Source organism: Tenrec ecaudatus, chromosome 3 (assembly GCF_050624435.1).
Source record: "Tenrec ecaudatus isolate mTenEca1 chromosome 3, mTenEca1.hap1, whole genome shotgun sequence".
Classification (NCBI taxonomy): domain Eukaryota; kingdom Metazoa; phylum Chordata; class Mammalia; order Afrosoricida; family Tenrecidae; genus Tenrec; species Tenrec ecaudatus.
Genome location: NC_134532.1, coordinates 63,872,826 through 63,886,241, shown reverse-complemented (window position 1 = coordinate 63,886,241; position 13,416 = coordinate 63,872,826). Strand labels below are relative to the sequence as shown.

The 13,416-nt window shown below is 38.9% G+C and overlaps 1 protein-coding gene across 2 annotated transcripts in view; it reads right to left on the bottom strand.

Annotated features, from left to right (window-relative positions):
* LRBA (LPS responsive beige-like anchor protein) overlaps window positions 1–13,416 on the bottom strand; it is a 706,055-nt gene that overhangs the window by 593,994 nt on the left and 98,645 nt on the right. For both annotated transcript variants that reach the window (XM_075543710.1, XM_075543711.1), the window contains exon 5: window positions 3,394–3,489. In XM_075543710.1, the coding sequence (XP_075399825.1) occupies window positions 3,394–3,489 (96 nt within the window). The remainder of the gene's footprint in view (window positions 1–3,393; window positions 3,490–13,416) is intronic.

Below are 13,416 nucleotides of genomic sequence, written 5' to 3'. Positions count from 1 at the left end.
TAACAAAACCGCAGTGAGAAACCACTTTCCTTACACCCACCAAAACGGCTTCGATCAAAATGTCAGACAGTAACAAGTACCCAAAAGCAAGCGGAGAAACTGGAACCTCATAAATTGCAGATAAGATCATAAAATATAATGTCAGTTTGGAAACAGCCTGGCAGTTTCTGGATATGTTAAACATATGCCATGTGACCTAGAATTTCACTATTAGGTATACACCTAAGAGAAACAGAAGCATGCATTCACACAAATGTTCCTATCAGCATTATTCTTCATGTGGAATAAACTCAAGGGTCCATTAATTGATACATTTTTGTAAAAAAAAACACGATGAAATATTCATTATTCATTCATATAAAGGAATACAGTACTTAAGCATACAAGCAAGGATGAACCTTGAAGACTTTGTTAAATGTGAGAACCCAGTCCCCCAAAGAGCATACCGTCTGTGGAAAGGTGCCTAAGAGTCACACTTGCAGACACGGAAGTAGACTACCGGCCCCCTAGGCAGAGAAGGAGGCATGGTGGCACAGTGGTTACGCACTCGGCTGCTAATGCCATCTCAGAAACCCACAAAGACAGTTCCCCTTGTCCGGAGGGCCACGATGAGCCGGAACTGACTCAATGGCAGCAAGTTTGGTTTGTTGTGGGTTTTGCTTTTAGGGTCAGTAGGTTGAGGAAGTTGGGGGGGGGGGGGTTCCAGCTAATGGAGTATGGAGTATGCTGTTTCTAGTGGAGGTGCTGAAACGAGTCTAAAATCAGATCATGATAATGCTTGCACAACTCTGTGAATATAGTAAGAAACCATTAAACCGTACACTTTAAATGAGTGAATCGTAGCTCCATTGATGGAAACAAAGCTGTGTAAAGTAATCATCGTTTGTGTTTCACTGTTATCATAACATATAAGGGTAACTCCAAATATGTTGTTTCTCAGAGAGTTCAAGTTCATAGACAGGTTTATTCAAAAAAAAGGAAAAACCTGTTTAAACATGTCTCCGTGCTCAGTGGATGGCTGGAGATGAGTTCTCCCAGGAACACACTGGCGTTAGCCTTATTAGGGTGCCTCCCAGAAAGAGGAGTCCCAGGGGTGTCCTGGTTAGGCACTGGGCTGCTGACGACAAGGTCAGCCATTCAAAACCACCAGCTGCTCTGCAAGAGAACGATGATGCCGCTTTCCATTCCCATACGGACTGAGGCTCAGAAGCCCGCAGGGGCAGTTCTCCTCTGTCCTACAGGGTCACTGTCAATCAGGACTGAGCAGATGGCAGTGCGTTTTTTCAAAGGAAAAAGATGCGATCCAAACACCGGCTTCTGAGGGTATCTATTGGGCCAGTCCAACACAAGGCAGAGAGGTCAGCTAAGAAAGCTACATAAACTACTTGTAGGGTTCTAAAATCTTTAAAGAGTTTCTCAAAGGATGATTAGGGGCCTTTATTAGAAATGAGTTCCAAGAAGTTAAAATGCCACGATTGAGTAAAAGGCCATAAAAGTTGCAGAAGGGGATTTTTTTTTTTTATTACAAAAAGGAACCTGCCTAGGAGAATTTCTCTGGGAAACATTACCTCATCCACCCTACAGCCCTGATCTTGCCCCTTCATTTGTGTTCTCAAAACTCAAAGAACATTTCTGAAAGAGCATGGATCAAATCCACAAGGATACTAACTAAAACCACGACTTTGACACAGTACAAATCAAAGGTGGAGGATTCACCAGACAGAAATCCCACCCCTAAGACTGTACAGACCTAGATGGAGGATATGCTGAGCAATAACAGCTTCACATTTTGACATTTGTTTTAAAAAGCTTCTAAAATGTTGTAGCAATACTTTTTACTTGCCTTCTTATATGTACACATATACCAAAAAAGGAGGCCTGGTGATACAGTTTTTACACACCGGGACGCAATATGTAAGCCTTGCAGTTTGAAACCCACAGCTGCTCCATGGCAGAAAGATGGGACCTTCTACTCCTGTAAACAGTTACTGTCTCGGATACTCACAGGGGCAGTTTGACCCTCTCCTATAAGGTGTTTATGTGTCAGTATTGACGCGGTGGCAGGGAGTTTGTTTGTATATATACATGTACTATATATACACTATTATACATTAAGTTGCATTAAGAAAACCTATTTAGAGTATACATATGAGAGTGAGAATGTCATTTTATAAATATGCTCATCCATGAAAACTTTTATTTCCATTTAAAATAAATGTATAAGGAAAAGAGCCAGTACTAAATATATATTTAATACATATTGAATGTATATTTAATGTATACATTTTGTATATGTACATGTAAATGTATATTTAATACTTTACTTCTTAAAAACATAAAGCTGTTTAGCTGTGCTGCTCTACTTCCAAGAAAAGTACAGATACATGGAATGGGCACTTTATAATTTTAGAGCTATAAATAATCAAATCATAACATGATGCAAAATAATAAAGCACTTAGCAGTCTCATGAGGATAGTATTTTACGTCAGAAGACAATGATAGGTTCACTGTCAAGATGGTAAAGTTATTCTGGGAACCCTTCAATTTTAACTCTGTAATAATGAAGAAGAAAGAAAAAGCTATGAGCAACAAAACTTTCCCAAGGAGTATACAGGTAGCATTCAAATACCACAAAAATCCTTTTAGACCACACTTGAATCTTTCTGCAGACACTGCCTGGCAGTGAAGGCCAACCAAACAAACAGGATCGTAGGAGAACCAGAGTAAACCATGAATAAAAGGCAAGTTCAGAAACAGGACAGGCTGAAATTGCTGTCAAAAATATTTTTTGCATGAAACAGACCAATGTAATACTGAGGTTTAAAAAACAAGCTCTTATAAATAACACATGCATATCAGGAGTTCCTGTGGCATTTGAAACACTAATGATATTACTACCAGACAGGATTTTCTTATTTGTAAATAGATTAAGGACTTTTAAGTAAAAATGTCTAAAACTGGTATCACTTGGAAACTATGTGAGAAAAATTTGCCTAATAAGTTTTAAACGTTCTTTTTTAATATATACAAAGGCTACAAGAGAGAGGCGTAGGAAAATGTGAGGCTACATAAAGGTATTGAGAAGGATAAAAAGATACCAAATTACAAACATCTATTTCATAGCATAAAATAGCTTATGTACAGAAAGACTTAAGTTCTTGTTCATTGCTGCTCCATGCTGTGAGTGGGAAGCTTTCTTAACCTCTTTAAGCCTCTATTTCATCACCTCCAAAACAGTTACAAAGTGAACATACACAACTGGTACAAGGCTTAAGTCAGCTCAGGCAGATAAGCTCCTAACACAAAACCTGTCAGTGGTGTACACAGGGCTGCACTCTCCTGAAGCAAAAGGAGAACTCTGCCCAGTGATCTCCTCCTTAAGATGTACTTACTGCAGCACTCTTTCCTGGAAAGTTGAAAAAGGCATCAGGACCGTACTTCTGAGGCATGTGCTTTAACACAGACAGCAACTTCCCAGCATGCGGAGGCTAAGGAAACAATCAACAATGTGTTCACAACATTAGTCGCAATTTAAAGTACAGATATTTGTAATAAACTCATGTTTTAACGTACAGGTAAGCCCCAACTTAGGGCGGGGCTCTGTTCTTAAAGATCCCATCAAACTGGTTCTGATAAAAATCTACAATTCTTTTTTCTTTATTTATAGTTTTTGTTATTATTGCATTTTATTAATAGTATCATTATATAAATCTGAGTGTCTTTCTTAGGGGATAAACAGCATTGCCTACAAATGTACAGATATGATATCATCTAATCACACATTGCATCCTTGTATGTAGTACATATTACATATGTCGTATGTAATTATACCCAAAAACAGAAATTAGTATGTGAGGTTTCCTCATAACTTGAATATGTACACAAAGAACCAAATAATGCTATAAGCTAAAAAACATCTAAAGTAACAAAAATGGTTATTTTCAAACATATCAGAGACATAAATATTTCTCTATGAATTTTATTGGGCATATTAAAAGATCAATAAATATCAGATAATATTATTTGACACTTCAAATTCTGGCACACTGCAACAAGAATCACCTTCTAAATGGGAATATACTCAACTACGCAGTTTATTTTTTAACCACTGAGGGATATGTGTAATGGCGCGTCCATCAAGGAAGTCAAAAAAGAACAATATAAACACGTCACTCATGAAAATGGAGGTAACTGGTAAACAGCAAAGTTTCAACTGGTTGTTTGGAAAAAGGAAATCAGAAATTGGGTAGAGAAAAGGCAGGTGAATGCTATTGAATTTTTAGAGCTATGTATGTATATTTCTTTTTTTTTTCTTCTTTTACATTTTATTAGGGACTCATACAACTCTTATCACCATCCATACATATACACACATCAATTGTATAAAGCACATCCATACATTCCCTGCCCCAATCATTCTCAAGGCATTTGCTCTCCACTTAAGCCCCTTGCATCAGGTCCTCTTTTTTTTTCCCCCTCCCTCCCCGCTCCCCGCTCCCTCATGTGCCCTTGGTAATTTATACATCGTTATTTTGTCATATCTTGCCCTATCTGGAGTCTCCCTTCGCCCCTTCTCTGCTGTCCCTCTCCCAGGGAAGAGGTCACATGTAGATCCTTGTAATCAGTTCCCCCTTTCCAACCCACTCACCCTCCACTCTCCCAGCATCGTCCCTCACACCCTTGGTCCTGAAGGTATCATCCACCCTGGATTCCCTGTGCCTCCAGCCCTCATATGTACCAGTGTACAACCTCTGCCCTATCCAGCCCTGCAAGGTAGAATTCGGATCATGGTAGTTGGGGGGAGGAAGCATCCAGGATCTGGGGGAAAGCTGTGTTCTTCATCGGTACTACCTCACACCCTAAATTAACCCATCTCCTCTCCTAAACCCCTCTATGAGGGGATCTCCATTGGCCGACACTTGGGCCTTGGGTCTCCACTGTGCACTTCCCCTTCATTTAATATGGTATATATATACATATATATGTATGTATATTTCTTTGGTTAAAAATTAAATACACCTCCTTTTTAAATTCCCTCTTAGTAATTCAAATGTAAAATGCTAGTTATGAGGCACAAGGGTAGAATGGGATGGAGATTTTCAATCAAGCAGACCTCTGAAATTTTGTACTCTTCGGTGAGCTTACTAATCTGTCTACGGTCTATCACCTGTTATATATGTTAGTGTGAAAATTAGTGACAAATATTCTCTCATCCTACTTAGCCTATGTAGAGTCCTCATGGCACGCTAATGGATGCCCATGGTTGAGTGCACCTGCACTTCTCTTTCTTGGGCAATGGAAATTAAGGGGGGGGGAGTCAGAAATAAAAGATAAACAAATGTGCATGCAGTTCCAGTCTCTGTCAGAGACACCACTATACCACCCACTGGAAAGTAGGGAAACGAACACACAAATGTACAATCTACACACTGATATTATACGTAATCGTATAAAATGGTGCAAGAGTAATAAAGTTAAACAATTAAAAAAACTGAATTTCTGGTACAAACTATGACATGCATCAACCTTGAAAACATGCTGAGTGAAGAGAATCAATCACAAAGGATAAATATTATGATGATCTCACTTACATGAAATACCTAGCATGAACAAACGTAGTGATCGGAGTTTAACAGTAGTTTCCAGAGGCGGGGCAGAGAGAAACACAAATCACTGCTTAAGAAGTACTGAGCTTCTGTCTATGGTGATGGCAAACTGGCAATGGATGTGGGTGATGTTGCACAGCATGAGTCATGGAACCCATGGCACCGAATCGTATATAAGAAAGTGTTGAATTGGCAAATGTGTGCTATCTACATTTTTACAATAGAAAAAATTAAACTGGATCGAACCACCCTTCAAGACACTTTTTAATGTAATAAGTATTTAAGTAATTTCTATATATTACTGTTAAAGATACTGCAGAAACAATAAAACATTTTTACCTCATAAGCACAGTATACTCACTTTCTAGCAGAAGAAACCACAGCATAGGAATGTGTCCAGGGTCATACAGTCATACAGGCAGCAAGTGACAGAACTTAATTTGACTCAGGAGTGCATGCTTTCAGCTAAAAAAACATGGCCACTAGTATGGCCTCAATAGGGCAGAGCCGGTCTGCCCCAGTGGGTTTTCGACTGCCTTTAAAATAAGGACCTTTATCATCACTTACCACATACCACATGGTCCAGCCCTTACCAACTTTTTAAACATCTCACTTTCCTTTATTTTTTAATGTTTTATTCTTTGCAGTTTCCATCTGTGGGAAACTAACAAACACTAAGGGAAATATGATGCGGACTATATTCCATCATTTATAACAGAGGGAATTTAGAAAGCTAGTATCGCACAGTAGGAAAGCCACCACTTTGGTTACGTTAAAATCCAAGTACATTATCCTGCTTTAAACATCCTCGTCACAGATTCTCCCCTAACAGTTATGCTGCCTTAAAGTGAGCACATGGTTCATTTTATCTCCCTACAGAGCAGACATCCTGTTGCTATCTCTTCCCACTGTGTCACCCAGCCCCCCTCATTACTTCCTCCAATGCAGGTATTAGGTTTCCTCACCTGCGAGCTCAGGGACCTTACTATAGATTCTACTCACCTTGTGACGTATGTAACTACTGAATATGCATGTCTTACAGCTACCTATAAATATCCCAAGACAATCAAGATTCCTCCTTTCTTCTCGCACCTCCACATGGATCACACCAAGAGGGGCTGAGGTGAGCATGCTACCATAAAATGTATCTGACTCCTTTATTTTATTCTCTCTCCTATCTCTCCTATTCGCTATGACTTTACTATGATCTTTATATATTATAACGGTACAATTCCACCTACTAACCCTTCGGTTGCTAAAAGCTGGCTTCCTTTGACATCCACCCATACTGCCCTCTCTGAGGTTCTGACAATCAGGACTTAACAAAAGCTACGATGATCTTTGCTTGAAAGGTTCTCACTAGGCATGAACCACCCCGGTCTTCATCATGCAACCTTTACTCATCCTTTAGCGTTCACCTTAGGGTCTCTCCCTTGGGAAAATATTCCCTACCTCTGGCCCCGGGTCAAATAGCACCACATTTGATATCCCCCCACAGCATGTATAAAAGTTACTGTTACATGTATTTGTCTCTTTGGGCCCCAACTCTCCTCCCATATAAGAAGCAATGACCGAAAATGTAAAAAGTTTATTTACATAGACAAGGAAAAGTAAAGGACAATGAGATATGCATTATCATTCTAATCCGTTTACCGGCAAATAAGATCAAGTGTAGGGCAGGCCTCTCTCTTAAAAGGTAAAAAGTTCAAACCCAGGTCAAACTATAAATGAAATCACTGGTTTGCCTTTATCCTATTTAGTAGCTACTATAAGTTACCATTAGTCACTGTCCAAGAGTTTGGCAACTTATTAGCAGAAGTGGGAAATATAAGTGGGACTTTTCATTCTCAGACGATCAGGAAATTTTCAATTGAGCATAATACTCAATTTTTAAATGTACAGCAACAATTTCTTCAATCACTTACCTTTTCAAATAAATTCTAAAATGAAACAAAATAACTGCATTATAATATTTCAATCTACAGATACTGCTCCTCTGAATTTCTTTTTCTAGATACCAAGCAGCAGAGGAACACATTAAGATAAGCATTTTCCCTCCAGACACAGCTGAAAAAGGCTTTCCAGCAAACAATTTAGCAGCACATTTCAAGAGTCTTTAAAAACCTACCCTAAAGTAATAATCAGAAACGCAGATATTTATTTAGACAAAGGGTTTTTCACTGCATGGCTTCAATAGCAAGTGATGAAAACAACATGAATGCCTAGTAACAAATAGCTAAACAAATGCGATGGCTGTCTGATCAAGACCTCACTGCTGTTTTATTAATAGTTTCTTATCTTTTCCTTTGATCCCTTAAACCTATTCCCATGCCTTTCCGCCTCCCTGCAGTCAACTATAATAATACGTTTAACATTTTTATGTGTTCCTTTGAAATGTGTGCTTATGCACATACTTTAAATAAATGATGCTGGCTTAGATATAGCACTCCATTTCTTACTTTCCCCCTGTTTTTTATCTACTCTTGGTACTCCCAGCACGGATTCCAATTACTACATAAAAATAGAATGTGTGTCCATCCAGCCACTGTAATAATGGACACATGTGATGAAATCCCCTATGATCAAAAATCAGGCTTCAGTGAACACACTCATAGTTACTTGCAGAACTATGTAAAAGAGTCTTAGATTAAGAAGTAGAACAGCTAAGACATTGGTGAGGAATGTCGACTAAAGAGTCCTAAGGTTGGCTTGGATTCTGTTCATTCTTACCAACAGCGCACAAGGTATAACAGAACCTTACTTTCCAACTACACTTACCATTACTCAACTATGAAATATAATCCTTATTATTAATAGATGTAAAAGTGGCATCTCAATATTATTTGAATTTGTTTTATTATTTGAATACATTTCTATTAATGATGTGCTGAAAAAAATGTGTTGACTTGGTTCTGGAGTTTCTGCCTCTATAAATAGTTTCTATATCCTTTGAAACTTCACATATATATATAAATTTTCCATATATACTATATAATAAAATATGAGTTATGTATTTTTTAAGTAATTACAAGAATATAAAATAATACAAAAAACAAAGAATACATACTTCTTCCTCTTGCATGATACTGTTAAGTTCCATCAAGTCAATTCCAACTTATAGCAAGTCCATGTACAATAGCATAAAACACTACCTGGTCCTGTACGATCCTCACAATTGTTGCTATGTCTAAGCCCATTGTTGTAACCAGTGTGATAACCTAGCTCATTGAGTACCTTTTTTTTTTTTCACTGATCCTGTGTACTTTACTAGACATGATTATCCCCTCCTGGTAACGTGTCCAAAGTACATGAGAGGCAGGCCATGTCACCATGCTCACTTCAAAGGAGCACTCCAGTTTTACTCCACCAATACAGATTTGTTAATTCTTCTGGCAGTCTATGGCAGAGTCGAGATTCCTCACCACTACCCTGGTTCCAATGTACCAGTTCTTCTAGAGCAGTGGTTCTCTACCTTCCTAATACTGTGACCCTTTCATACAGCTTCTCATGTTGTGGTGACCCCCAACCATAAAAGTATTTTCATTGCACTTCATAACTGTCATTTTGCTACTGTTATGAATTGGGCGACCCTTGTGAAAGGGTTGTTCAACCTCCAAAGGGGTCGCGACTCACAGGTTGGGAATTGCTGTTCTAGATCCTCGTTCTTCATTATCCTGCTTTCCTATGCATATGAGGCAATTAAAAATGCTTGGCGCAGGGGCATCTCAGTCCTCAAAATGGCATCTTTCCCTTTCAACACTTTGAAGGGGTTCTTTGCAGCAGATTTCCCAATACAATGTGTCATCTGATTTCTTAGGCATTGGTTGAGAATGCATGTTAAATAAATCCTTGACAACTTCAATCGTTGCTCATTTACCATGACAAGGTCTATTGTTCCAGAATTGAGGGTTTTCATTTTCTTTGTGCTGTCTTCGCCTTCAAAGCGGCATCTTTCCTTTTTAACAACTTCAAAAGGTCTTTACGGCAGATTTGCACAATGCAGTGTATCGTTTGATTTTTCACCACTGCTTCCATGGGCATTCACTGTAGGCCCAAGCAATATGAGAACTGTGGTAAACTGACATTTCTTATTACGGCTCTTCTCCCTAAGTCTCCCTAACTCCCACCTGATGGGACAGTGCAGGCAGGATGTGTACAACAGAAGGGATTGGTTAGTTTTCGTTGCTACTCCCCTAGCTATAAAGATGAACCATCTCAGAAGCAGGAACAGAGAGAAGTCCCCGGATCACTGAAGAAAACACCACTGGAACAGTTTCAAGATTTGTCTGAAGGAGCGGAGGCCAAGAGTGGAGGCATCAGAGACCATGGGATAAAGCACACGAGACAGGCTGAGACTGTGAGACTGCGAGGCAGAGAGCAAGTAGACTTGCTTGGCCATGAAAGAGAGGCTGAGACCAGAAAAATTTGGCTGCTGGTTGAGGAGAGGTGTTGCTATAAAGCAATGATTATGCCCTTACTTTTTACTGATCCCAACTTCAAGTAACCTATTAGCTTCCTTGATGGACCCCTAATTATGAGTACTGCCTGTGAGTTTTGTGTGGCCATTAACAAGGGATTTTAGAGCCTGCCTAAGAAGGTGAGTGCCAGGGGAGGAACAACGGGTGCCAGATCACAGTAAAGAAAGATAAAGGCCTGGCTGACATGGTGGTAGACCTTGGGCTGGTGAGGTGTGGGCGTCTCCTTCTCCTCTGCATACTAAAAGGAGGGCAGAGGTGGCCTCAGCACCATTGCTGCAAAATCCTGGACAACGCTTATCCAGGTGCTGCTTATCTGTCTAGTTGGGAGTATTTGTTTTCTCTTGAGTTTCCATCCAAAATTCGATCTTGATCAACAAGTACCTCAAGGCCTTCTCACTTACCGTATACACTCGAGCATAAGCCCACCCAAATATCATCCGAGGCACCTAATTTTTCCACCAAAACTGTATCGAAAACTGTGCTAAAAACTTGGCTTATACTTGAGTATACATGGTATATCATCTGCTTATTACAGGTTACAATTAGCCTTCCTCCCATCAGGATGCCATATTCTTCTTCATATATTCCAGTTTTTCTAATGGTTTCTTCGATAGACCGAGTAAATTTGGTGAAAGGACACAACCGGGATGCACATCTTTCCAGATTTTAAACCATGTAGTATTTCCTTGTTCTGTTAGAACAGGTCCCACATAAACACAATAAATTGTTCTGGAATTCTTGTTCTTTTAATGTAAGCTATAATTCATTATGATCCACACAGCCTTTGCATTGTCAAAAAAGCACAGGTAAACATCTTTCCAGAAGTTTCTGCTTCCAGCCAAGAGGCATCTGGCATTCATTTTAACATATATCAGTAACGTCATCTAAACTTACCAGCCTCTGCTACCCAACAGAACACTAGACAAAGTGTATAAAATAAAATTATTTTCAGATATGGAATCATAAGTACTACAGGACTGTGTTCCCTGAAATAAGGAAAATATACCAGACTCCTGCTGGAAGCAATTGCCACACAACTACAAAAGCAAGAGTTGACACTTAGTAAAGCTAGGCAGTCCAAAATGGCCAGACGCTTCCTGGAATATTAAGGAAGGAATTATACAGCGAAGCTACAAAAATCAGCACTGAATCTTTGCCTCCATACCAAATCATGCATACCAATGAAAAAACACAAGGTGGGGGTCAAAATATTGAGTCGATTTTTTGTAAAATTCCTAAAGGCACTGCACAGCCAAGAACTGTTTGAGTTCCTACTAGGAACATTTTAGGTAGAGATCCTTAAAAAGCTGCCCTTACATATAGAGCTAAGCTAATCCCGTAAGCAGGGAAATATGACCCATTAGTATGAGCAAAGTTGACATATCTACGGAAACTACAGAGATTATAGAATTTGTAAACAGGAAAATTAAAACCAAATGAGTGTGCTAGGGAATTACAGCCAAAGGATTTAAAGGAACTTAATGAAAAAAGAAACAAAAAACATTTAAAAGAACCAAATAGAATTTAGAGAAAGAAAAAAATTTACTATTCTGAACACACAACTATTGTTCTCTAGTTGTCAGGAGTAAAAAACAATGAAAGAAAGCAAAAACTCAGAGAAGAAATTAGTTCTGCACATCTTACAGCATAAGAAGAACCATGTCTCATCCACTGAGACCAGAAAAATCAGAGGGTGTAAAGTTACCACTACAAATCATTCAAAACAGGGTCACAATAAATGAACTCTAACATATTTGGAGAAAAACTCAGAAGTCAAAGTCTTTAAAAGTTCAGCTTTCCTGAACCAATGGAGACCGGAAAACTCCCGGAAAACACTTTCCTGGGAGACTCTTTAAACCTACAGCCAAACTATCAGGATAGTACCTGTGAATGCAGTGTTCTGTTTTTTAAAAAGTTAAAACTACATGAAACTAAAAGATCAACAATTACTCTAAGCCAAGATAGGAAAATGAGAATGCAGGAAAATTAAGAGTATTGAAAATGGAACCGAATGCAGTGAAAAAACACATGGGTGATTCTACCCTGACCTCTGGGGTCCCTGTGGGTCAACAGTGACTTGACGGCAACACGCCCCAGGGGGACGACTGAAAGTATTCTCTGACATACACAATGGATGGATGGATGGACGGACTGTGATAAGAGCTGCAGGAGCCCCCAATAAAGTGATTTTTTTTAAAGGAAAATGATGTCTCTGAGGTAAACCAGATATACATGTACATGCACACACATACATATATACATATAAACGATAGGTGAAGTAGTGGACTTTGGGCTTGAGATGCTGGTCCCAATCTTAGAAAAATTAGTTCTTATGACATGATCTTGCTTACTGCTCCACCTCATAAAGAGATCACAGAAGACATGGGTGCCATAAAGTGTGGTGACAAAAACAAGATAGTACCCGAAAAAATAGCATCTGTGGTTGTAAAGGCTGTTTTTCAAATAAGCAGCCACCTACATGAGGGTAGTATCTTATCATTGGATCTCCCTTTAGATTCATTTTAAAGCTGTTTCAGGGTTGGTTGGTTTGTTAAAGGAGGAGAAAATACACATGGATTTAGGCCCTGGGAAATTCCCTCTATCATGGACCATGCATGCTAACCCGCAGAAAACAATGGGAAGTGGATTGTTTTGGATACAGTTAGATTAAAATGTGGCACCCTACTATCCGATCTTTCGCATGATCCCTTTGAATTTGTTGTAATTTTTAATATTTTCTACTTTTCAGTTGAGGATTTTATCTATTTTATTTTTTATTCTTGTTAGGTTTTCTGTTTAAGTTTTTCTGTGTAAGAGATCGAGAATAAGTAAATCTATGGAGATAGTAACTGGATTAATGGTTCCTTGGGGGTATATATGGCAAGGGGGGGCTTGCGGGTAAATGAAGAGTTAATCCTGATGAGTACAAGACAGACAAAAATGTTCTACAAGTGATTGTGGTGATGGCAGTACAACTCTTCTTGATGACTGAATTACTGGCTTGTATGATATGTGAACTATATGCCAATACAACTGTTAGAAAAATAAGACAAGAAGTTTTTTAAAAGCATGCCATTCCAAAGGACATTTATAGAGGTATAAATACAGGTATGTACTTATGTAAATATATTTATATATAAAGATAAGGAAGTAGATCTATATACATATATTTATATGTTAAGTATTAAGGTAGCACATGGACATTGGCCCTCTCTCTATTCAAGCACTACCTCAATGCAAGAACACTTTGTTCTAATAACCCGGCAATCTGTAATGCTCACCTTCCAGACATGACTGCTGAAGACAAAATGGGTGCATAGCAAATGTGGTG